General features: G+C 40.6%; 2 protein-coding genes across 5 annotated transcripts in view; both read left to right on the top strand.

Annotated features, from left to right (window-relative positions):
• The window catches only part of LOC115025950 (protein FAM126B), a 41,729-nt gene extending 37,966 nt beyond the window's left edge, over window positions 1-3,763 (top strand). For 3 of the 4 annotated variants that reach the window (XM_029458371.1, XM_029458375.1, XM_029458372.1), the window contains one exon: window positions 151-3,763. In XM_029458371.1, coding sequence (XP_029314231.1) covers window positions 151-216 — 66 coding nt within the window. In that variant the 3' untranslated portion in view covers window positions 217-3,763. Of the gene's footprint in view, window positions 1-10 lie in introns of all 4 variants that reach the window. The other variant, XM_029458373.1, reaches the window with a different exon arrangement.
• A 4,488-nt stretch (window positions 3,764-8,251) lies between these two features.
• trpm2 (transient receptor potential cation channel, subfamily M, member 2) lies at window positions 8,252-25,028 on the top strand. The gene is made up of 32 exons (XM_029458867.1): window positions 8,252-8,421; window positions 8,651-8,819; window positions 8,916-9,096; window positions 10,315-10,478; window positions 10,614-10,794; window positions 10,920-10,981; window positions 11,058-11,258; window positions 12,051-12,153; window positions 13,211-13,332; window positions 14,044-14,458; window positions 14,871-14,953; window positions 15,045-15,174; window positions 15,273-15,418; window positions 16,088-16,200; window positions 16,716-16,814; window positions 17,029-17,254; window positions 17,555-17,673; window positions 17,768-17,900; window positions 18,834-19,005; window positions 19,117-19,297; window positions 19,382-19,563; window positions 19,970-20,102; window positions 21,290-21,377; window positions 21,599-21,683; window positions 21,772-21,911; window positions 22,026-22,090; window positions 22,225-22,254; window positions 22,351-22,437; window positions 22,511-22,589; window positions 22,682-22,783; window positions 23,772-23,888; window positions 24,062-25,028. Exons 1-32 carry the CDS (start codon window positions 8,252-8,254, stop codon window positions 24,176-24,178), a joined length of 4,395 nt encoding a protein of 1,464 aa, XP_029314727.1. The 3' UTR covers window positions 24,179-25,028.
• The last annotated feature ends 226 nt before the right edge of the window (window positions 25,029-25,254 follow it).

The following is a 25,254-nucleotide window of genomic DNA, read 5'->3' on the forward strand; positions in this document are numbered from 1 at the left end:
ACACACACACACACACACACACACACACACACCAAATACCTGCTCATAACACTCATCCTCATGCAGTTTTTCTCTGCAACTCTTTATGTATGTGTGTGTGTGTGTGTGTGTGTGTGTGTGTGTGTGTGTGTGTGTGTGTGTGTGTTTTAGAGTTGTTACTCCACCCTTTTAACATCCATTACAATCGTGACCTGTAGTCGTTGCTGGTGGGTTTAGCGAGACTGAAAATGCAACAAGCGAAAAGTAGGAAATGACGACTGCCCACTGCTGTAACTACAGTCCAGCATGTCACTGCATCCTCCCGTCTGACCAAGCTGAGCATTCCACAAAGAAACTCCTAAGAGGAGGAAACGTTGAGAGGAAACGCGTTAAGGATGCCACGCTAGCTGTAGGGGTTTAACATGACCTTTCAGATTATTTTGAGTTCCTGACTGAATCAGTCGAAAATGAATCAGCAATAACACTTACCGTCGCTCACGTGGAGAAGAGTGGGGATTATTGCTTTCTCTTCATTCCTTCCCTTTCATTCCCGGGCTCCCGTGCAATCGTTCTTGCTGATTATCTTCCTTGTCATTTGCTGTTTTCTAATAATTAGGCATTAATGGTTTTAATTAATCAAATTCCTTTTTTTTAAATGTTTTCGTTTTTTAATCACAATCCAAAGAAGGTAGCATTTGTTTTTCTTTTCTTGTTTGACAGTGATTTTGTCAGAAATCAGTCGGACCTAACTGATTCTTTAGTTTTTATCCCACGACCTACCTTTTTATTGTGCAACTATTTGTTGGAAAACCAAACTGGAAGGTGGTAAAGGTTTGTCTGGCCCCAAACTTTGAACTGGACAAATCTGAATAAATTAGTACTGTGCAGCTACAAGAGGAAGAAATTCATCTTGAGGCTTGATTTTAAAAAGAATCCGAAGCTGAATCTTGTGGAAGAACTGGATCAAAAACATTGTGCAGTGACAGTGCAGGTTTGGGTCTAAAGCTAAAAGGCAATGACTGTATTTTATATTGGATTGTTATTATGGTTCAAACCATTTAATGGGTCCTTCCATCTGAAAGCACTTGTAGGGGTGTTTGTCAGGCTCTAGCTTGTGTGTGGTGTCATGTCTGAGCCGGTGACGTACTGCCCTCTGGAGGCTTGTACGAGTCACTGCGCAATCACCGGCAGTCACCATGACGATCGTCTCGCGTTTTGTGCTCTGATTGGATGCTCATGAAACATTTTGTTCTACCTCATTGTGTGTTGACCCTGCCACTCAGACACCTGTCACCCAATCAGACGCAGGATTTATAGAACCCCCCCCCCCCCCCCCCCATGAGGTTTGAATGTTTGGGGGATATAATAGTGGGGACCAAACTGGTTTCACACTGCAACTGTAATGACACTGTAACATCTTTGCTCATGTGAGGAGTTGTGACTGAAAATCTCAGCCTTGCATTTCAGTTGAATCGCACCATGCACAAAACCTCGCTGCAAAACAAGAACACGACTGTCTTCAGGTTTTCTGTCCTATATCAAACAACCACATCGGGATTTAACCTGATGATTCGAATTCCCCTAGAAATGTCCTACTTACCTTTTTCTTAATGTAACAATCTTTAAAGTGCAATTTTTATTTTATTTTTTTAATCCTCATGTGCATAGAGTTGGATCTTCTCTGCTGTTAAATGCCTGCATCTGCACACAGTGCTAGCTAGCCTTCTGTAGTGCTCCCTGCCCAGGCTGAGTGATTTGATCATGGCGTGCTTGTCTGCATGTTTAGTGCCCTGCAAAGCACTGCTGTTTCAGATGCGTGAAACAGCCAGCGAGCCAAACCCAAGTCTCGTCCTTGTCTTTGCCAGATGTGCCAATACACATCCTCTCCTTAAGGAAATTATGTTTTACTTGGGTGTCTTAAGTTTAAAAAGAAAAAGAAAAAAAAAAAAAAGCCTATTTTGTTCTGTTTACTGGTCTTATTTCAAAGTTAAGGGACAGAAAAAAAGGGGATGTTTGGACGTATGGCTCAACGTGCCCTTCGATGCAGCTTCACCTTTTTTGCCATGAATTTTCTTTTCACTCATCACAGGTGTGTGTGCGACACGCTGTACTTTCACAGTCATCACTATTTGCTGTTCACATGTAAAAGCAGTATATTATGCGTCTGTGTGCCGTAGATGTCAGCTGTTGTATTGCATTTCCCACGTCTTGCGCACGTGCTTGTTTAAAATGAGGATGAATGATTAATGTATATAAAAGTCAGTTCAGTCTGCAGTGGAATATCCCACACACTCATGCTCCCGCTGTGCTGGAAACCTTCACAGCTGCTGCTCCTGGTCCCGAGTGAGTCCTGTGTGCGCTTTAGCCTTAAACATTTCAGGCCAAAAAGCCTCTATCGTCGGCTCTTTGGCCTCACACGCTCCTCCTCCTCCTCCCGCTGGACTGGACTGTGGAGGAAGAAGAGAGGAGTGCAGCTACAGTTCACACTCTCACCTGGTGTGTCTGCCGTCATCCCTGTGCTGTGTGGCTCACAACGAGCCGTGTTCCCATTTGCTGTATTTTGCCGTGAGTTAAGTGGCACCTTTTTTGCTGTTTTTTAAAACTGGTGACGTGTTCATGTCATTATTATGAGTGCCCCTGAGCGAGGTTACCAGCAGCCATGTTGGTACTGTATGTCCACTTACTGTAGAGTTATGGATAGGCAAATGTCCCTCTGTTTCTGGTGTTATTTGCATGTGATCAGGGTGGGAAATGAACACCAGCCAGTGATTGTTGATCAAACTTGACCGTGGTTGAATAATAAGCCCAGAGATCCACACAAGGTCCACTTACATTTCAAAAGAAGTCTTAAAAAGGTTCAATGTGTAGTCGTCAGCCACTGCTGCTGGTGGAGAAAGTTCATTTCCTGTCCTGCATGTGATAACTGTGGGCTTTGTTTTCATACAGTATAATGCACTTTAATCCATCCACTTCTCTCCTCAGATAGTTATTGAAATTATATATATAGATGTGCAAATGTGTATACACTCAATGCAGGGTTTTAGTCTCTTTAAAGTAGTACTTCTATGTGATGTCACATCCAACACAATGCTATTTTTGTTAGTCTAAGGGTACAGCTATTTATTAGTTTTTTTCTTTTCAAAACCAAAAAAAAAATGTAAGGGGGGGGTCTGGAAGGTCTCAGGAGTTTATCAAAAAGCCACATTTAAAAAAAATGTCAGCACCAAAATTTCTGTTCTTGAAGAATTGATTCTATGCAACATTTTTTCCCCTTTTTTCTCTATTTTTTGTTTTTGGTGTTACCGGCCTTCATCGATCCGTGTCGGGTTGTACGGAGCAGATGCATTTAAGCTGATTTATAAAGTCCTGTTTATACACCCTGATGTGGTGCTACAGAGCGAAGGACCTCTCTCATATAAGAGGACCGTGCATTTATCATCCGACTGCCCTCACAGAGAGAAAGCCACACCGGGACGTTTTGGTGCATGTCGAGCCCTTCTGTCAGTTTGCTGCTCTGTGGCTCAAAGACGTCAGTCGGTGTATGAAGTCTAAACAGATTACTGATGATGAATCTAATCTAGATGCTTCGAGAGAAGCTGCTGGACGATGTGATAACACTGTACTATTGATGTTGTATAAATGGAGAGAAAGACTTATTTTAAATCTTGTAAATAGAAAATGTACAAAGATGAAAGCAAGATAAATATAAAAAACTGAAGATCATTCTGAGATGTAGAGAGAAATTAATCTGTATATTGTTGAATAAATATTGTGCCGTAAGGGATATACGAGTGTCTGCCTGCTTTGTATGGTGGTTTAATATGATACTGCTCATCATAGTCATCACAATACTTCCGATCTCAGGTAGATGAATAGGATCATTTAACAAATATCCACAATACTGTTTAGTTTTTACCAAACTACTGTTTTACTCAAAGGAGACGTTTACAGAGAGAAGCCACGTTTTCTAAATTTCTATTGTACAATTTGATAGTCTCTTCTGAAAAAATATTTGTTATAGCAGCTAATAATGCAATTCATGTTTATGTATTAATACATGTTTATTTATAAAAGTTGAGTTATCATTTCTAACCAACAGCTAGCAAACTAGCTAGAATGATAAAACAAAATATTTTTTCAAGCACAAATACAAAACCAGCTTCTCATGTGTGAGGATGGTATCACTGAGCCAACAAAACACTTACATTTCTTATATCGGGAATAATCCACATATTCATTGTTAATGAAAAATAATAGTTAATTGTTAAATGTTACCCCAAAGGTTTTGTAGTTTTGGTCAAGCATTATTTTTAGCCAACAAGTTTTGTTAAATGTTCACTCAAATACATTTATTTTTAATCTCATTTTAAGTAGTTACTGTTTGCCACACTCAAAGTCTATATGACAGTTTATTGTGGTAAGATCTGAGAGAAGTAGAGAAATATGTGATCAGTGGTGATGTGCTGACATCTAGTGGTTGTTATTTAGAACGGTCAGTATGCAGCAAAAATCTGTTGAACCTGAAAATGACATAACGCTTCCTGATAATACAAATAATTAATATCGCAGATTTGTCTCTGCATTAATTTACCGCTTTTTCAGCAATCTACTTTAGCTGTGGTTTGCTGAATGTTCTATTGTATCAGACGTCTTGGCACACATTGATTTGAGTTTAAAGGCCCTGTCACACATATCCATATGACAGAAACGTATGCCGGCGCATACGAAATATCGGCAATAGGTTGATATAAATTAAGGGTAAGTTGTGATCGTTTGAAGGACGCAGACGATACGCCGAACACGCCAGACATACACAGTTCTGTCTTGCAGAAACATGCCGGTGTATATGAAAAGTAGCTCAGAATTTGTCAGAGTCCAAATACGTCCAACTTTTCCACAGCGGTGTTGTAGCTGACGTATACATAACGAATACATAACTAATTATTATACAAATTATTATAACACTGATTCTTGAGAATCTGATTGGATAAAATAAGTTTAAAATTTGAAGATTTATTGTTAAGAAATCTAAACATATGTTTATAGAGGAGTCTTTGCTCTGAAGAAAGCCGAAGAGGCTCGTCAAACTAAGGTCTTTCTGAAGATCGAGGAGAAAGACGTTAAAAACGCTCTGAAGGATCGGACGCTGCTGGGAAACATCCTAACTGCAGGACTCCCCTCGTGATCTCATATTTATTCTTTACTAACAGATTTTTAATTTTTTCATTCTCATATTTGCTGAGAGTTTGTAAAATATTTTCCTGCCTTTCGTAAACTTAGCATTTGAAAACATTCTTATTTTAGATCGTTTAGATTTTTTTAGATTTAGAGTTTATGAAACTATAGGAGTGTTAAGTCATCCATGACACTTCAATCAAGCAATATTTATGGGGAACCTCCTGATTTGGTCACTTTTACATAAATTATGTGTTTTTCCTGTCAACGCTAAAGGCCCTGTCACACATATCCGTATGACAGAAACGTATGCCGGCGCATACGAAAATTTGTTCACTTTTCCGATCCGATGAAACGTTGGGCGTATTTGGACTGGAATTTTCGTATGCGCCGGCATACGTTTCTGTCATACGGATATGTGTGACAGGACCTTAAAGACCTAAAAACTGCAGCTCATGTCCTGCTCCACCTCTGACCTCTTTTACTAGAACATAGTCCAGCTTTTACAGCAGGGACTTAACTTGATAGTCAAACATTAAAATGATTCAAATGAAAGAGCGACAGAATTGTTTTTGCTCTAAAGTAGCCTAACCTAGTTTCTGACAAGAACCAACATATTATTTATTACTAGAGAATTTATTTTGAAGAGAACACTAGTTTTTCCTTAACTTTTAAAGCCACTTTAGGAACTCAAAAGACACATGAGTAAAAACTGAAACCACTTCACACGCTTTTTCATCTAAGTTTCGAAACCAGCATGGACGAAATGCAAGTTCTCAAAAATAATAAAAACAATATGTTCAAACACATTTGAACATATAACAAGAAAATGACAACTGGATAAACTCAATCTGCTGAATGAAGAACGTGTGATACGAGGGAAAGTGCAGGAGCAGCTACGAAATGGACATTGTGGTGAGATTTATTTTTATTTGTAAAGGTCAACAGCGAACTTTCAATCTCATCTGCAGAAAACATAATAAAAACATTCGATAATTGATTGTTAGTTGTTTACTACTAAACTACAACTATGATGTTAGCAGAGAGCTAAATAATAATTAGATTAGTAAATTAGAAAGTTATAGAGCATCTTTGGTCTAATGTTAGCCATGTTAGGTTTAGCTTGCTAGCATGCTAACATTAGCACTATGACCATGCACCATGAAAGGATTTTGTCAACAGCTACTAAATTAATCGTGTTATTAAATAGTTTTGTTGCCGTATTTAAGATAATGAATTAACCTTGACGTTATGAATACATTCTTAAAGACTTTCTTTACAACAACAAGCTTTCTGGTTATTTCTGATTAACTACTAAAAACAAGTATTTACCATATCTGCTAACTTTATGTAATTACAGAAAAGTGGACATTTAACCCTCTTTATACTTAAGAAACAGTACTGTGTACCTGACTAGTAGACCATAAATACCTTAACGACTTAGCGAAGGACCCTAAACACAAGTATACAATAGCTACTGAGAGCCAATCAGAGCCACTGAGAGCCAATCAGAGCTCCATTCAGTAACAAGATCCCTCGTTAAATTCTCTGGAGGTGTCACCTGGCAACCAGAGGGCTGCAACGCCGGGCTAAAGACATGAAACAAACCACTTCCACACGTCTGTAAATGTTTTTTTTGTCAAGTTAGACACCAGAAAGAACTTCATATTATTGCTGTCATTCATCCAAGTGAAAGGAGCATCTGAAGGCAATACAAAGGGTAATGTTAACTATGATAAATCATAACACTAATGCAGATTTTATTTCTAATGTTTGCAAAAACAGTGACTGAAATGAGTAGAGGTATGTGTATTTAACACTCTCAGACATGTTAAACTCATATTCTTTAATCTAAATCACAATCCTTTGGGTTTGGTGGTAATGTGAGGCCTGACTGGATGGCAGATTATCTTGTTGGGAGGAGGTTAATATTGTTATGAGAGGGTGGAGCAATTGAATAGTGCAACATAACAAGGCTTTTATAGCCTCTGTGTCCAATTGAGATCATGAAGGATTTCGTGCCACTGCAGGATCTGAGGAATGAATCAACGGGTTAGTGTGGACTTTATATGTGGTGCTGTAGGTATAGGTCCTTAATTTAGGGTAAAAAAATCAATTTGATGGAGTTGAGAGCTGCTCTTCCAGTGGCTTTAGTGGAGGAAGTCGAGATAATGCAGAACAGATCACCTGTCATCAAGATAAAGGCATATGTCAGAATACTAAAGTCCCATGCTCTGCAGGTTTTTATAGATTAGAAGCCCGTAACTGACTAGAGCCATACTCTGGCACTTCCTTCACAAGAAGCTCTTTTTCCTGCTCGACTTTCTTCTTTTACTTCCTCAGAAATGCTGCCTGATTTCGAGAATAAGGTTCATCCGCAGCGAATGATCGAGGAGCGGCAGGACAAACTTGGACTAAATCGGGTGGTAACTCGTTTTAAAAGGGTGAGTGTTTGCCTGTCTCATTACTCACCATTATTGATGCATTAATATATAAGCAGTACTTGAATGTTGTTGTTGGAGAAAGGTGGTACATAGGAATGCATCATATTGTATAAACTGATTTGTGTGTAAAATCTTCATCTGAAAATTAACTTTTGCAGGTAAATAAATATAGTGGAGTAAAAAGTACAATATCTCCCGTAGTAAATAGAAGTGTAAATTACAATAAAATGGAAAGGAAAAATCTCTCAAAAGTCTACTTAAGGACAGTACTTATATGTACTTAGTTATTTTCCACAGCTCAATAATTTAGTCAGTTTGTGAAAAACCTGAAACATATCCGTTGCTTACAAGAACAACAAATAGTTTTATTTGTATGTGATTAACAAAGCACCCAATGCATCCTTTTTTGATTTCTTAATTGGCCATGTGATCGATCCAGAGCTTGTGCACGGCTACTTTCTGTCTCGTAAATTTAGTCAGGTTTCGCAGTCTGCTCCGCTTTAGCTCAGCTCAGCTCTGACATCACTGATGCAGTGCTGAGTGTGAGCCAGCACTCACAGCACTGACTGCAGAGGCTCCTCTCTCGTGTCATGCTGTCAGCTCTCAGCCTGAGGCAGATCTCTGCACCGTAGCCCTCCCATGTTGCATCCAGGATGGGGAAAGCTGAGGTGGAGTCATTGCCGGTTCATTCTCTAGCGCTCAGCACAGTCAGACCCTCCACGCATCTTTCTCTCTCCTCTTCTTTCCAGCGCTGCGCCTTCGCCTCCTGGACCAGAGAGAACATCCACAAGAGGAAATGCTGCTTCTTTGAAAAAGGTGTCAGGTACGATCAGCTGCTCTGTGCTGTGTTGATGATGAAAGTCTCTGTACTGACCTTGTAATTTGCTGCTGCTGCACTGTAATACAGAGACACTGCAGCATGCCTGTTGTGTTTATTTGAGAGGAGGAAGGGCAGTTGTGTTATGCTAACTGAATTTGTTGTTTCAAATACTTCCTCAAACTGTCTTTCTGCATGGAAACATCGCAAGCATTCACTTTTTTTTCTCCACTAGAGAGGATGTATGTAAGTGTGGCTACTCAAAGACCGATCATGCGGATGAGGCCATCAAGCCGGAGGACTTCACGGGCGAGTCATGGGACAAACACAGACATGTCCAGGAAGTGCCCACGGATGCTTTTGGAGACATCAGCTTTGGTGGTTTGGGACAGAATACGGGCAAGGTGAAACCATCATTCCTGTCCACTGTAATAACGTTACCCGCGAATGCTCGCCTGTGTGTCTTTATCCTCGCCTCTGCGTCTGTCTGTCATTCATAGTATTTGCGAGTGTCCACGGACACCAGCCCAGAAATGCTGTACCAGTTATTGACTGAACAGTGGAAACTTTCCCCTCCAAACCTGCTGATCTCAGTGACCGGAGGAGCCAAGAACTTCTATCTGAAGGCTCGTCTCAAGAACATGTTCAACAGAGGGCTTATTAAAGTGGCCCAGACCACAGGTGAGCCTCAGATGCAAAGGTGTATATATCAATGATTAACCAGAAAGTCTGTAAAAGTGTGTTATGAGTTCATGTCTAGTTATGGAGTGTGTGTGTATGCATGTAATAAAATGTGCTGTATAAGCCTCAAAGGTCAACCCATTCTGCCCAAACTAGTGCTTCACAGTGCAGCGTTTCCTCATTCACTGCTTCACTGTGTCCCATTTCATACTGTTTATATTTTACAACTGGGTTTTAAATATACAGTGTGTTTACATATGTACTCCAAGATAACAGTGATCAAGCAACACACAGCTCGAACAAATCTAAACAAATTATATTCGGTAGCGAGGCAGCGGCAGAATGATAAAAACAAACAAATTGAAATTAATTTGGAAAATGATTTTGCTCATAGTTGAGTTTCTTTTTCAGTAGCTTGCATAAGTTACTGCCAATCTATTGACATCTGATAATTGCTTGTAAGTATGCTTAAACAATACACTAGAAAGATGAGCCTGTTCTGTACAGTAGTGAAGTATTTGTTCCATGTCCACATACTTTGGTGTACTTTTGACTGTTTTTCTTGGTTTGGCCTCGGCACCTAAAGGATATCTTCATGCTACAGCAGACAATTATATTTTAGACAATAGTGTGTTTCCAAATGTCTGCCAAAGGTTTTCTGTTTTAGTATGATCATGCTCCCATGCACACAACAAGGTTTACTGAAGTTGAACAGGCCTGCAGGAAGCCAAACTCAATCAGCGGGTCTCCCATGTCCTCTTGCAGCTAAATGCTGCTAGCTTCCAACATAAGCTACTGAGTGAGGCCTGTTATAGCTAAAGGAATTGTTCGATATTGTAGGTAACACACTTATTTTTCTTACCTGTCGAGAGTTAGATGAGAAGATTCATACAATCCTCTCTTTTAGATATGTAGCTACAGCCGGCAGTCAGTTAGCTTAGCTTAGCATGACTGGAAACAGTTAGCCTGGCTCTCTCAGAAGCACCTCTGAAACTCCCTGATTTACATGTCATTTGTGTCATCCATACAAAAATCAAGTGTGAGAAAGACAAGTTGAGGTTTTATGAGGGGTGATGTGTGGAGCTACTGTGTATCTTGACCGGGAACAGACTCCAGATTTGAGAAAAGAAAAGTATCTGTACATACTTTACATATACTATATGGCCAAAAATAAGTGGACATATGTATTGTATTGATTGGGACCCATGTTGTACACAGGTGCGTGGATCCTCACCGGTGGTACGCACACAGGTGTGATGAAGCATGTAGGGAAGGCTGTAAGGGACCACTCCCTGAGCAGCTCCACGCAGGGCCAGATTGTGGCTATCGGAGTCGCAACGTGGGGAGTAATTCACAACAGGGACGTTTTGGTGCATTCAGACGTACGATAAACACATTCACACATCCTTCTTTTTGTGAGATTTATCAGCGGCATAGCACACGTCTTCTTAGTCCTTCCTTCCTTTCTCTCCTCCTCCTCCTCCTCCTCCTCCTCCTCCTCCTCCTCTTGTCTGCAGGGTTGTTTCCCAGCCCATTATGTGATGGACATCAAGGGCCAGGGCCGACTCTCCTGTCTCGATAACAACCACACCCACTTCCTGCTGGTGGACGATGGGACCCAGGGACACTATGGAGTGGAGATTGAACTGCGTAGCCGTCTGGAGAAATGCATCTCCGGAAAGCGTCTCGGAAACAAAGGTTAAAAATAGCTGATGCAATGTCTGCAAAAGAAGCAAGCCGTCACAGATAACATCTCAAATCTGATAATTATTTTATCTGTCCTGCTTTTAATATTGATTTATTTTTTACCGTCTGTCCTCCAGAGAGTGGCGTGACCATCCCTGTTGTGTGTGTGGTTTTGGATGGAGGTCCAGGCACTCTAAATGTGAGTCATCAGTTTTCTGTCTCTCTCTGTTTCTCCATCTCTGTCTTGTCTGAATGTTTTGCATGTCTCGTCTCAGACCATCTATAATGCCATGCTGAATGGTACGCCATGTGTGATCCTGGAGGGCTCTGGGAGAATAGCAGATGTGATCGCTAACGTAGCAGCTCTGTCAGTGAACCGGGTCACCATCGCCCTCATCCACCAATTGATGAAAAAGTTCTTTGGCCAAGAGTATGAAAAGTTCCCCGACCTCTATATCATAGAATGGACCAAGACGGTATGTGAACATACTGACAACCTCAATAATTACAGACCAATTTCCAGGCTACCGTTTCTTTCTTACTATCTTAATTTATTAAGATAGTTAACAATAACAATAACAGTTAGCGCTAATACACAGCTTGGACTGATGAGAACTTTTGCACGCATTAAACATAATCGTATTGGACAAAAACATTTTTGAGATAGATGATGGTGTTCGATGAAAAGTCAGGGGATCAAATAATTACAATTTATCTTCATGGGACCATTTCTCTACCACATTTAGTGCCAATCCATGCAATAGTTGTGTAGACATTTCAGTCTGAACTAACAATGTCGACCTAATGGCGGCACTTAAGGAAAGGTCAGAAGATCACCAAAGTCAGTAGGCTTTATCCTCTGGGGATCATGAATGTTGGTGTAAAATTTCCCTAAATACAGGCATTGCCATCCCTAGAGCCATGGCAAAAAAAAAAGATTCTATTATTTATTTAAATAGTATTATAGTAATACCAATTATATTTTAGAGAAGATTTTATCTGGATTTAGGTCCCATCAAAGCACAGAATCTGCCTTTCTGAGGGTTATCAACGATGTCCTGGTTGACCACTATCCTAGCCTCTGTTCTCAGGCTACCAGTTGATTTCAGAATTGATTTCAGAATTTACTGATTACTTTCAAAGCTAAAAGTCTAAACCCCGAGATACACCCGTGAACTCCTCACCCCCAATGAGTCTGATCGGAGCCTATTGTCCTCTGGCTTTTCCTCGGTCCTAGATTTACACATTGTGTCACCTTTCTGTGCCAGATTCAGGATATCATCAGGATGTCTCAGTTGCTGACAATATTCAGGATAAGCGAAGACAATCACGGGGATGTGGATGTGGCTATTCTTCAAGCACTACTCAAAGGTAGGGATTTGATTTTGAGGCAGATGCTCAGTACCAGACTGGACTGACTGTAGGCGCGCAACACAACGCTAAGTATGAAGACGAAACGGCTTGATACAAAACCAGCTTTTAACAAGATAATGTTGCTATAGAAGATTAATCAACAGGACTGTGGTATCAAATGTGGCGAGATCCAAAACCAGCAAAAATATTCTTGCAGATATTTTCACCTCAACGTTTGCTTTTTTACACAGGGAGACATTGACAGCCACATTTAATCTATTCATAAAAATTATAAAGTGCTTCTTGTAAGTGTATTCTCCTAAATTCTGTTCTAGAGAAAGACTCATGTCCATTTAGAGCAAGCTCAATGCGTTTGATATAAAAGCATACTGAATCAAAGTACACTAAAAGTGATTCCACCACACTGAACCGCGCATCGATTGTGATGATTCATCATTCTAGCTAAACTGCTTTGCCAGTAGTTTCCATCTCAGAGCTCCATTAACAATGGATTAAGGAAAATGCATTTCCTGCCAGGGGTATTGTTCACTCAGCGAGAATATCTGCTGGTTTCTTTTGGTCTGTGGCCACAAAGTTCACAGAAGAATCTTTGTTTTTGAGTAAAGCCTGGCTACTTGCTGCTTGACCATGCCATTTGACCCCAGGTTATGTCATGTTACAGATTTCAATTGCTGAAATAATAGGTTAATTTGGTGATTTGTTTATTAAGAGAAAATGAATCGTCAGCAAGTCAATCATCAAGGAAAACCGACAATCTGGTTCTCCAGTTCAAGCCTTTCAAATGTGACAATTTGCTACTTTGATCCAATTTTATACCCCGCATCGCTATAAATTGAATAATATCTTTAGGTTTTCAACTTAAAAAAATAGCAATTTGTTTATCACTATATGCTGTGGACAATGCAATTACTTAGTTGTGTCATTATACAAAGTGCCTTTATTGAGGAGAGTGGATGATCTGTTGTGTCATGTAACAGAAAGGTTTTCATTTCTCCAGAATTTAATCAGTAATTGAGTGTCACATAAATTGTGTCACTTTAAATTCTCCACTCAGCCTCGAGGACCAGCGAGTCACTGGGCATTGAGTCCTGGAAGAGGCAGCTGGAGCTGGCTATAGCCTGGAACCGAGTGGATATAGCTGAGACGGAGATCTTCACTGAAGAGAGCCAGTGGAAGGTGGGTTTGCCTATTATACAACATGCTGTAACACTAACACCAGCAGCAATCTGTCAGACTGTCAGGATGGACAAATATATGAGGCGGCTGTGGCTCAGAAAGGTAGACCCCCGGCCCCTGTGGTCAACATGTCAAAGTGTCCTTGGGTAAGATACTGAACCCCAAAATATATATAAGCGTTTTTTCATAGACTTCTATACAATCAGACTTTTTTTTTACAACCAGAGAAGTTGCCCCCTGCTGGCTATTAGAAGGATTGCAGGTTTAAGTTACTTTTCAGATCTGTTATTTTCTGCCGGATTGCAACCCGTCTTGTCCTTATTAAGATAAGTAATGGACTGACTAGGAAAACATTGGAAGTGGCCCTATGATAATTGTCTTTGTTGTACTCATTGGATTGAAAAGCAAAAAGTTTGAGTGGTGAAAATTTCTACTTGGACATTTTTAGCAATTGCATCATAACACCAATACCTTGCATCATAAACCTTTTATGATACGAAGGTCAGTGGATTATTGTACCATAAAATCATATGAATAGTATCATGAAATATTGTCTTTCTCTCCACACTGCTATTCCCAGTCATGGTACATAATGGTCTAATTTTGAACAATCCTCGCTACATTATAACCGCAACATCCAACTTTTCTACATCCAATTAGAGAAATGTGTTGTTCTGAAAACCTGTTGTCTCCTGGCTTATTTCCATCCAGTCCAGTGACCTCCACTGGGCCATGCACTCAGCCCTGGTTGGCAACAAGCCTCAGTTTGTCAGTCTGCTGCTAGAGAACGGTGTGAGTCTGAGGGATTTCCTGCAGAAGGAGGAAACTCTGTGTGAGCTTTACAAACAGCTGCCCGGCTGCATCTTCCTACGCAAGTTGGCAAAGCGGGTCCAAAGCTCTTGCAGGAATAAACCGTTCGGCATCAGGCGTCGAGCTCACTTGCAGCAAGGGGAATTGATCTCCCTGACTCATGTGTCTGATGAGGTGCGCCGCCTGCTGGGCAGTTTCACAAAGGCCCTCTACACTCCCTCCAACTTGCCATACCACTTCAACATGTCTATGGAGGACACATCTGTATCTGTGAGTCGACCTTTTCCATCATCTACGATTGATTTAATGTTTGACAGTCACAACTAAGTGCTTGATATAGGTTGCTGAGGGCATGACATGACCTCCGGATACATTCTGGCTAACCGGGGGTTTTATTTTTCATTCTATAATTAAAAAACCAATACATGGTGGGTATTTTTTCTATTCTAGTATTAAATAAATAACTAATTTTACGCCCAACAAAAAAAAAGGGATAAAGGACGTTTAGCTTTTCACGTTGGGAAATAACATTTATCAGAGGTACAATTAAACAGTTAGTTGATGAAAATTCCATAGTGGTGTCTTGATATGCCTTGGAAGGATTTGGATGAAATATTGCATCCAGCCTTAAACCAAGCAAATAATGCAACACATTCCTTCAATTTTCATCTAGCTGTCTAAAGATCCGATGGCTTCCCAAGATCCACTCGGGGAGGACAGTCCTGAAGCACAGAGGGACCCAGGCAGAGACCTTTTCCTGTGGGCTGTCGTCCAGAACAATAAGGAGCTGGCTGAAATTGCCTGGGAGCAGGTGATCAAAAAACTTATACTATACAGACAAAGTTTGAAAATGGTCGTTTGTGTGTGTGGCATTGTATATGTTTGTATCTGTATGTGCACAGTGTAGCGACTGCATGGCTGCTGCTCTGGCTGCCAGTAAGATCCTGAAGACGATGGCACAGGAAGGAAGTGATGTAGACGAGACGGAGACCATGCAAGAGCTCGCCAATCACTATGAGAAACACGCCATTGGTATATTACCGCAGACATGATGAGTCGCTTAACTGGTGTGAAATATAAATATGTTACAAGGTTAGCGTTTGTCTTCATTGTGTTTGTGTGGTTCCCAGGTGTGTTCAGTGAATGCAACAACTGCGACGAAAAGCGCGCTCAGAAGTTGTTGTTTCGTGCGTCTCCGTCTTGGGGAAGGACGACGTGCCTGAGGCTGGCACTGGAGGCCGATGATAAAAACTTTGTAGCTCAGTCGGGTGTTCAGGTAAAGCAAACTTTCCGATTTATCTTTAGGGGCTTTTCTTTTAACATTTCTTTCTCAATGTCGAGACTTAAAGATAAATAAATAAATATATATATATATATATATATATATATATATATATATATACAGTATATGCCATTTGTTTGCACTGTAACGTAGAACATTCACTGCACACCCACAGAGGTTGTTGAATTACAAAACGTCATTCATTTAGTCTTTTAGAGACACTAAAGACATGACATAAGTCACCAGAAAACAAACAAAACAATAAATACAAAACGCAACACCAGAAACAGACCAACATACAAAATCTGATAAACACAAACACACAACGTATACAACAGGTAACCTAGTAACAAAACATTAGACACATAATAATACAAAAGAAGAAAATAATCAATCAAAAAGCTTGATCCTACTTTTTTTATATAAAAAAGTGAATGTCATTTTTTTCTTTTACAGAAAAACATTAATAAGTGGTAATTACAAAAAGCAATTATTTCAAACTCTACACGTAATGCTCTTAAATAACAAAACACAACTATAATTAATTGAATACAAAACTATGTATTAGACTCTCATTTTGATACCCAGATATGAGTCATGAGTATTTCATCTCAACAACATTAATTGCTGCAGATTCAGTGTAATAACATGTCTGTCTTCAAGGCTCTCCTGACACAGATCTGGTGTGGTGAGCTTTCAGTGGACAACCCAGTGTGGAGAGTACTCATCTGCATGGTCTTCTTCCCACTTATCTACACTGGCTTTCTGCTTTTTAGGTGAGTCCGATCAGTTACATGTGAAACTGTAAGGGCAGCCATCTTATCAATGATATTTGCATGTTCATACAACAACCGAGCTTCATGCTGTTCCCATATTACCTAAGATAATAACGCCACCATGGATACTGAGTACAGTTTACTTTGGTTTTATGATATTGGGATGAAGTCAAATGTTTTGTTTTTTTACCCACGCTTTAAAAAGAATCAAAATCATAAAAGACTTTCAGGTGTACAGAGTCAAAGGCCACCTACGTCATCTTCCAAAACACTGGCGCTTCTTGAGAAAGAACATTTAATTACACTTAGTTTCAGGATTTAGATACACACAAGCATTTGTATTTGACACCACCTGGTGGCAGTGATGCCTCTTTTACTGTTTTCTCTGCTAACCACGACTGATTCATGTTCTTTGTCTTTTAATTTCTGGATTTATTAACATATGTGTGCTTCCGCTTGTACTACATAATCTATATGCGATGTTTGGTTTCTTAATGAGTTACAATTCTCCCTAGACGCGATGAACTCATTCAGAGAGAAGCTGCGAAGAACGAGGAGATCAAGACAGTGGAGACAATAACAGGGAGTGTGCTTCGGACAAATTCTCGTAGCCTGTGAGTAGAAAGTCGCCTTTTAATACATTAACAGCAAATGTTCCCTTTACTGTGTGACCACTTCCTGACTTCAAGACACTGATTTATACACACCTCAATATTTTACATTTATGTTATACCCAGAGTAGTGATTTTGCAGGTCAGTTAGGAGAAAGCAATAAATAGGTGTCTGAAATCAATTGTCTGTGACCTCCAGTGACCTTTCTGTCCACAGTCTCTCCTCCAGCCTGCAGCACCAGAAGCCTCTGGGCAGCTGGTCCAGGCTGGTGTGCCTGCACAGCTCTCCGCAGGTCAAGTTTTACTGGAATATTGTGTCTTACTTCGCCTTCCTCTTCCTGTTTGCTGTGGTGCTGATGATTGACTTCCAGACCATGCCCTCTGCTGGGGAGGTGCTGCTTTACATCTGGCTGTTCTCACTGGTGTGTGAGGAGGTCAGACAGGTGAGAGTGCAGCTGGGACATATGTTGTTGCTGCTGCTTCCAGAGTGTGTCTTATTCTAAGAACTACACTACATCCCTAAGCATCCAAAACACAATTAGGTGTTTATTTTACTACACTGTCCATCGTCTGTAGATTTCTCTTAAATTTACCCTAAACTTAGCATTACACATGCCTTATTTGCATATTTAAACATTTCAAGAAAATAATTGTCCAAGTGTAAGAAATCAACTGGGGAAGCTTCTTAGTGATATCTATTAGTTAAAGTCGTGTCTTCCCCTAATGTGTCTTTTCTGTCTCAGTTGTTTCATGATCCGGATGGCTTTGGGTTTCGTAAGAAAGCCAGGATGTACATCAACGACCTGTGGAATATTTTAGATGTTCTGTCCATCCTCCTCTTTATTATCGGCCTCGCATTTAGGTACGTTTGCTTCCTGCCAGACAATCACTTTAGGCCATGGAATTGCTTTCCACCTTCTTGGCTATCTATGAATCACCGACTTTTTCTATTTCAGGCTGACGACTGAGCTGTTCTATGCTGGTAAAATCTTCCTCTGCATCGACTTTGTGGTCTTCAGCCTCCGGCTAATGGCCATCTTCACCATCAGCAGAACCCTGGGACCCAAAATCATCATAGTCAGGAGAATGGTGAGAGTCTTACATACAAATGTAATGAATGCCGACCTGATGTAATGTGGGAGCAACTGCAGAGCACAAAATGCTACGCTCCAAAACACCTTTTATCTTATACAAAAAGAAGCTTCTGCCTCACTGAGCCTCCATCTGGTGTCTGCAGATGACACTTTGTGTTGAATAAAAGGTGTTTTTTAACAAAGTGTTGCAGCTGATCTGCTTGTTCTCACCCAGTCAGGCAAAACTCCATATTGTTTGTGAAGAGATTATCTGTGGAGCAACAGGGCAACCTTTTAAATACTGAAACTTGTCTCTGCTAATTATATAATCTGTTATAGATGTGATGTTAGGCAGCATACTGCTATCCAACTCTCTAAAGCAAAAGTCCATACACCGGATCTCCAACACAGGACACAGGACGTTATCGTGGTTCAGCCTCTGTTTGTTGTTTCGTGTCCATTTGTAGTTTTTACGCATATGTCTGTGGTGTGTATGTGTATGTGTTTCTTTCTGGTCTTTTGTGTCTTTTTTTTAATTGTTTGTGTCTCTTTGTATTCTTTATGTATCTTTCTTGGTTGTTGTGTGCCTCTTTGTATTCATTGTGGGTGTTGTTTGGTCATTTTGTGTCTCTTCATGATTGTTTTGCCCCTTTTCATAATGTTTGTGAGTCTCTTTGTGTCTCTTCGCAGCTGTTTTGCATCTCCTTGTAGTTGCTTTCTGCCTCTTTTTGGTCACTTTGAGCCTCTTCCTGGTTGGTACATGACTCTTTGAGTAATATTTTGTATGTTAAGGCCAGGGGGGGCACTGACATCCCTGGGCATGTGCCTGGTACGACCGATCAGTAATCCATTCATGTGTACTTACATTACATGCCACTGGTTGCAGCATTCAGATGTGTCCACATTGGAAGTGTTTCTAGCCTGTGACTGACGTCTGTCTGTCCTCCAGATGATGGACATGTTCTTCTTCATGTTCCTGCTGAGTATCTGGGTGGTGGCGTACGGTGTGGCCAAACAAGGCATCCTCATCCACAATGACAATCGACTGGACTGGATTGTCCGCGGGGCAGTTTATGAGCCGTACCTCATCATATTTGGGAATTTTCCCACAAATATTGATTGTGAGTGGAGATGGAAAACATTATTACTTTCTTTTTAATTGAAACACTATAGTTTTGTGAATACTGACTAAATAATTACAGAAAGATAACGATGTGTTTGCTCCTCTGCAGATGCTGCGTTTGACATAAATACCTGCACCATGAATGGCACTGATCCTCTGAAGCCCAAGTGTCCCATGCTGAATGAAAACCAAACGCCAGCCTTCCCCGAGTGGCTCACCATCATCCTGCTTTGTATTTACTTGCTCTTTGCCAACATCCTGCTGCTAAACCTGCTCATAGCCATCTTCAAGTGAGTTCTCCTCCACATCTTTGTGGCCCCTTTATAACCGGGGGCCCCTCGTCACCCTGTGTTGCTCTTTTTGTTCTCGCACAGCTTTACATTCCAGGAAGTTCAAGATAACACAGACAGAATATGGAAGTTTCAAAGATACGAGCTGATCAAGGAGTATCACAGCCGCCCTGCTGCCCCCCCTCCTTTCATCATCTTCAGCCATCTTTACCTCTTCATCAGGAACGGGGTGCTGTGCAGGACCCCCATCGTAAGCACAGAGTTTAGTAAGTATTGAATTATTTATTTCTGCCTATGCTGAAGGCAGAGTTCATGGTTATATGCTGCAGCTTTATTTATCAATAACATTCTTACTGATTTTTACAATGGTGCATTTATGAGCCAAAAAAAACATTTTTTTATATGATTGTTTTCACAATTGGGTTACAATCCCCCCCTGTACACACATGTTCAGTTGTTAATATCATGTGACCTAATTATGGATTTATTGTTGTTTATGAGGGGAGAGCGTAACCTCTGACCTTTCTGCAGCTGTTCAATGACTCCTGATCAATGACCTTTGACCCCTTCACAGTCGATGCTGTGACTGATTTTGGTCTGATGCTCCCTGTGCATACACACATGCACAGTATTAGAAAAGGTATTAAATAAGCCTATGACGCTGTTTTTCAGAGAGCGAGCTTCCTCCGATGGAGGAAGAGGAGCTGTTGTCCTGGGAGGCCTTGATGAAGGACAGATACCTGCTGTCCACACGACAGGAACAGAGTCAGAGCATGGAGCGACGCATCCTGGACACGGCACAAAAGTAAAACTCCCGCAGGAATGTAGCCAAGTGTAGATGCATAACAATCCTCGAGTGCATAGGTCTTCAACAGGGAGTCTGCGGAGGTACTGCAGGGGGTCGCAAAATAGTTTGTAGATAAAGCAAAAGAATATTTAATATAATCTTTTTGCACATTCACATCCTCCCCACCCGTCACACAGAACTCCGACAGCCCCCCCCCTCGCACAGAACTCCGACAGCACACCCCCCTTCGTTTGAAGCAGGGGGTCCCTGCTCCATGCTACATCAGTTTGGGGGTCCTTGTCCTGAAAAACGTTGAAGACCCCTGCTCTAGTGCAACACTGGCTATGTGAGACCCCTCTTCACACCTTAAATATGTTTTTGTTGTGAACCAAAGTGTGATTTATTGATGTTTTACTATTTAAGTCAAACTTAAATAGATAAAACATTAAATAGTAAAATAAGATAAGGTAAAACATTATTACAATACAATTAAATAAATGTAATCACTTTTCTAAACATACGATCATCTTGAGCCTGACACCCATTAGGAAATAAACTTTAAAGCTGCTCAAATCAATATTTCTGTATCAATAATGGATCAAATGACTATACAGTATGTGTCAAACCCTCCAGCTCTGAAGGTCCCCTCAGTTCTGTGGAGCTTTCAAGTGTCTTTCAGTTCATTGTTTTTGTTTTACCACGCTTTACTGTTTTGGGTCCCCCGGCACCGCGGTCTTCGGCGCTGTTTCAACCCACAGCACAAATCAGTTATTGCAGGTTTCAATGCAATGCGCATATTTGCTCTCTTGCCAAGAGTGAGGAGTGAAGATCAATACCACTTTCATGTCTGTCTGTTAAATATAAAGCTAGAGCCAGGAGACGATAAGATTAGTTTAGCACAAAGACTAAAAAAAGAGATTTTGTTCCTCTTGGACAAATCCAGACCAGAAGTTTCCCGTCTTTGTGCGAAGCTACTGTAAGTTGCTGAAGGCTTTACCTTCGTATTTAACGGACGAACATGAGAGGGGTATCGATTTCTCATCTCATCTCAACTATTGCTTTAATAAAGCACCATAATCTGTGTTTTTAAGGTTTGGTGAGGCTCAAATTCTACTTGAACTAAACACAAGTAGCGTATTAAACAATCTAGGAGTAATATTCAAATAAATACCCGACACCCACACTGTGCTTGTTTGTTTCTTCAGGGTTACCAGCATATCTGATCGACTGGAGAGGGAAGAGGAGGAGAGCTCTGCTGCCACGGTGCAAAGACTGGCTCGACTAGAGGAGCAGGTTGTGACCTGATTTTTGGTTATCACTGATATTGCACCTGTGTCTGTAACATTTCACACCATGCTAAGGGGCACAATGCAGAAAAGACACGACACACTTCTTGATGTGTGTTTGTTGAATCTTTCTCTCCAGATGTCGGCGGTGGAAAATCGGTCATCTTCAAACGTTGTATAAACAGTCGTAAAAAAGTGCTTGACCCACTTTTATTTTTGTCTCATTAGGTCGTCCAGTCCGCCAAAGCCCTGCAGTGGATTATGGAAAGTCTGAAATGTCGGGGGTTTTCAGCAAAAGAAGCACAACCACTGAGTGAGCAACCAACTTCCTCATTCATTATTATTGTTAACATGTTTCACGTCAAATCTCCTCTTGTTTACGTTCACTTTTATGCCTGCAGTATTGACTACAACCGACGAGTCGCCTGACATTTACATGTCAGACAAAGAGGACACGTGCCACGTGAACGCCCGGCAGTTTCACTACCCGAACAGCAAACTCACACGCTTCCCTGTGCCTGAGGAGAAGGTGCAATGGGAGGTATTTCACATACATTTCCACCACAGCACCACCAGCTGCTGGTTCTCACAACAACTATACATAAAAAGATGGAATATTGGTTCCATGTTGTTTTTCATGTCCTCTTCTTTTCAGGTCATCTTCAGCTCATACATGCCGCCTTATTACACCTCTGAAGACAGCGGGGACCATGTGGATGGGTATGTTTTTACCAAGAGAAGGTCGGGATGTTTTGCTCCTATTAGGATGGTTAGTGTGCAGCTAAAACCTGATGTCACCCTGGGTCTACGAGGCTCCTTATCTTGTAGGTTTCATTTATTCTTTCTCCTTGCAGATCAGAATCAGACGATTTAGATAATTACAGGTATGATACTAGCTACAATACACAAGGCATCAAATAGCACTTATAGTGACCTTGCAAGCAAGTCTGATGTCTGGTGTGTATCTCATCTGTCTTTAGAAACCCAGGAGGGAGGACGGGCATCAGGGGACGAGGTGCACTGAGCCAACTGGGTCCAAATCTGAATGTAGACCTTGTGCTTACACGGTAGGTTAAATCAAGTTGTTTCACCACCTCTGTATTGCATGGCCTAACTTTGAAAATATTTTTTTTGTTTTAGCTGCCAAGACAGCGAGAGGTCAGTTTTAGAGTACTTGGTGGTTTGGGATGAGAGCCAGGGAACCTTGGCCTTACCTTGCGTGAGTCCCACTATTTCTTCACTTTTGCTGGTTTTTACTTTTTGCAATGTTTAAATAAAAGTACCGTTCTGTTGTGGTTTTGAAACTTTCAGGGACCCGTCCAAACTACCGGTCACTTGCCAGTGACTCTTAAGAAAACCATGGGAAAGAAGATGTATGAGATAATAAATGCAAAAGTATCAGAGGGAACAACGGTAGGTCTGTTCAACTTTACTTTATCCTTTAAAAAGTAGAGCTTGATTGTTCCTAGAGGGGCGATTTGGTTTACAGACAGCAGTCATACGCATAAGAGAGGGTAACTTGGGGGTTTTTTTCAACCTGGACCCTATTTGCTCATGTTTTTATGTCTAAGTGACTAATGGGGACAGCAATTGAATCCATGTAAGTCCACTAAAAGTGCTTTTTTTAGACACTGACGGGCTCAGATTGATGTGTCAGACAACATTATGGAAAGGATGCTACAGAGAAATAACGAGAGAGAGGGTTAGGCCTCATCGACATTTTCGAAATCAGCTAAATATTCAGCAATGACATTAAAAATGATTAATAAGCTGTCGTCTGTCTTCCAACACAACAAACTCTGACAACACCGGAAACCATCTTTGTAGCCGGGGAACATACACTCAGTTACCAGTTTATTAAGTCCACCATAGCGTAAATTATTACACAGCTAATTCAACACCTCTCTAAAACATTTTGAACAAAAACAGAACATTATACCTTCATGAAGGTAGGATTTATTACACGACTGCGTTTCCCTTTGTTTTCGGGCAAAAAAGAACAAGTACATTCTGAAAATGTTCACACTTGATGAAACTGTCGTTTTACAAAATATTATGAACAACCTGAAATTTCTTAAGAAAAATAAATGCAATTTCAACAATATTATGCCTCAGTTTATCATTTACACATTATACACGCATTACAATTTACAAAACATCTAGTGGACACATTTCAAATAGCTTGAAAAATTGCAGTTAATGTCTTCTTTAAGTGTTAATTTTTACACTTTGTAAAGTCATCCCGTGGGCCGGAATGGACCCTCTGGTGGGCCGGTTTTGGCCCACAGGCCATATGTTTGACACCCCTGAATTAGATGAATGATAATTAATTCGAAGGAGCTTTTCTCGATCCTGACATTGAGGAACTTGTTGATTCTGACTTGCAGTTACTGTGTTTCAGGTGTTTGAGGGTTACGTGGATGACTGCAGGAACACAGATAACGCCTGGATGGAGATCATCATCCTGAACATTCACCCGGACAGAACGAGCCAGGAGATGGTAGATATCAACAGTATGGTGAGAACATTATTATTACTTTAAATGCTATTGTTTTACAGGAAGAACTTGACTCATGGATTATTTGTTTCCTCTACATTTGGGTGATGCTTGGGGACCAAATTCAGGTCATGATTCTTCTGACATTGAATATATAATTGCTTGTCATTGTTTTGTGATTATCTCCGTCTCAGGTGGAGAGTAGCCATGGTGCTCTTCAGTGGCGGGAGGTGAGCGGCAAATCCAAACTCAGCCCAAACCAAAGAGACTCCCTACGGCAGGTTGCCGAGCTGCACAACAGGAAGTTCTGATGTTCAACATGGCTGTGGCTGTAAATGTGCCTCTCCATCCACAGGGTTTCTTCATGTGGCCTTTTGTTAAGGCTGATTAATTATGTTGCACTGAAAGCACTTCTAACAAAACACTATGAAGCCATAATGGATGCTGCTGTGGATTATTTTTAACAATATAAATTAACAATTTCACAGATTTTACAGGACAGTACACTGAATGTTTAGCCAACACACTGTGCACACAGTCATATGTGTACACTGAGAATAAATACCTCAGTTTTGAGGTAGTTGTACTTCAAATGATTATGTCCATTGTATGTTACTTCATGCTTCGACATCGATACATTTCATAGGAGAATATGGTACTTTTTACTTCACTACATGTATCTTACATACAAAACATACAAATACAATTCATCATCTTACTGTATGTAAAACGATGCATTGGTCTGGATGGAAATGCCAGACACTATAATAAGTATATAAGTCCAGCTCAACAAAAATGCTACAAGGAAAGCATCAATTATAATGCAGTAACATATTTTACAGTATATAGTAATATAAACTTCTAAGAGGTAATATACTGTATAATCAGGACTGTTATTTTATATATTGTGCTGCTTATATATCTGTACTTTTTCCTAAAGTGTATTGCAGCAGTTTCACTTATTATGGAGGATTTTTACTTTGTGGTACGCCACTTCTGCTTTTATTTAAGTAAAGGAGTCATTCTTCCATCATTTAAATACTTTATCAGCTCAATTTCCTTTAATTTATTTTACATAATCAAGCGTTCTTGGCCTTAATTATTATTAAAAACCTAAATTGAATTGTCTTTGGCTGCATTTTTTAATTATTTTTTTATAGATAAGTGTCGTCTTACATTGTTCTGCAGAGATATACTCGTGCATACTCGTTTCTCATCTGTTCTAATGTATTATCGACAGTGTTTTTGTCCACCTGCCAAGCGTGCAGCCTTGCAGTAGTTCCGGAGCAGCTTGTGAGGCTACTCATTGGCTCAGGCAGAGGTGGCCAGACATTGCAGTATCGGTTTCACACCCTCTTCATTCCGCTGCTGGGTAACTTTCTTCTTT

This window comes from Cottoperca gobio, chromosome 21 (genome assembly GCF_900634415.1).
Source record: "Cottoperca gobio chromosome 21, fCotGob3.1, whole genome shotgun sequence".
Lineage (NCBI taxonomy): Eukaryota > Metazoa > Chordata > Actinopteri > Perciformes > Bovichtidae > Cottoperca > Cottoperca gobio.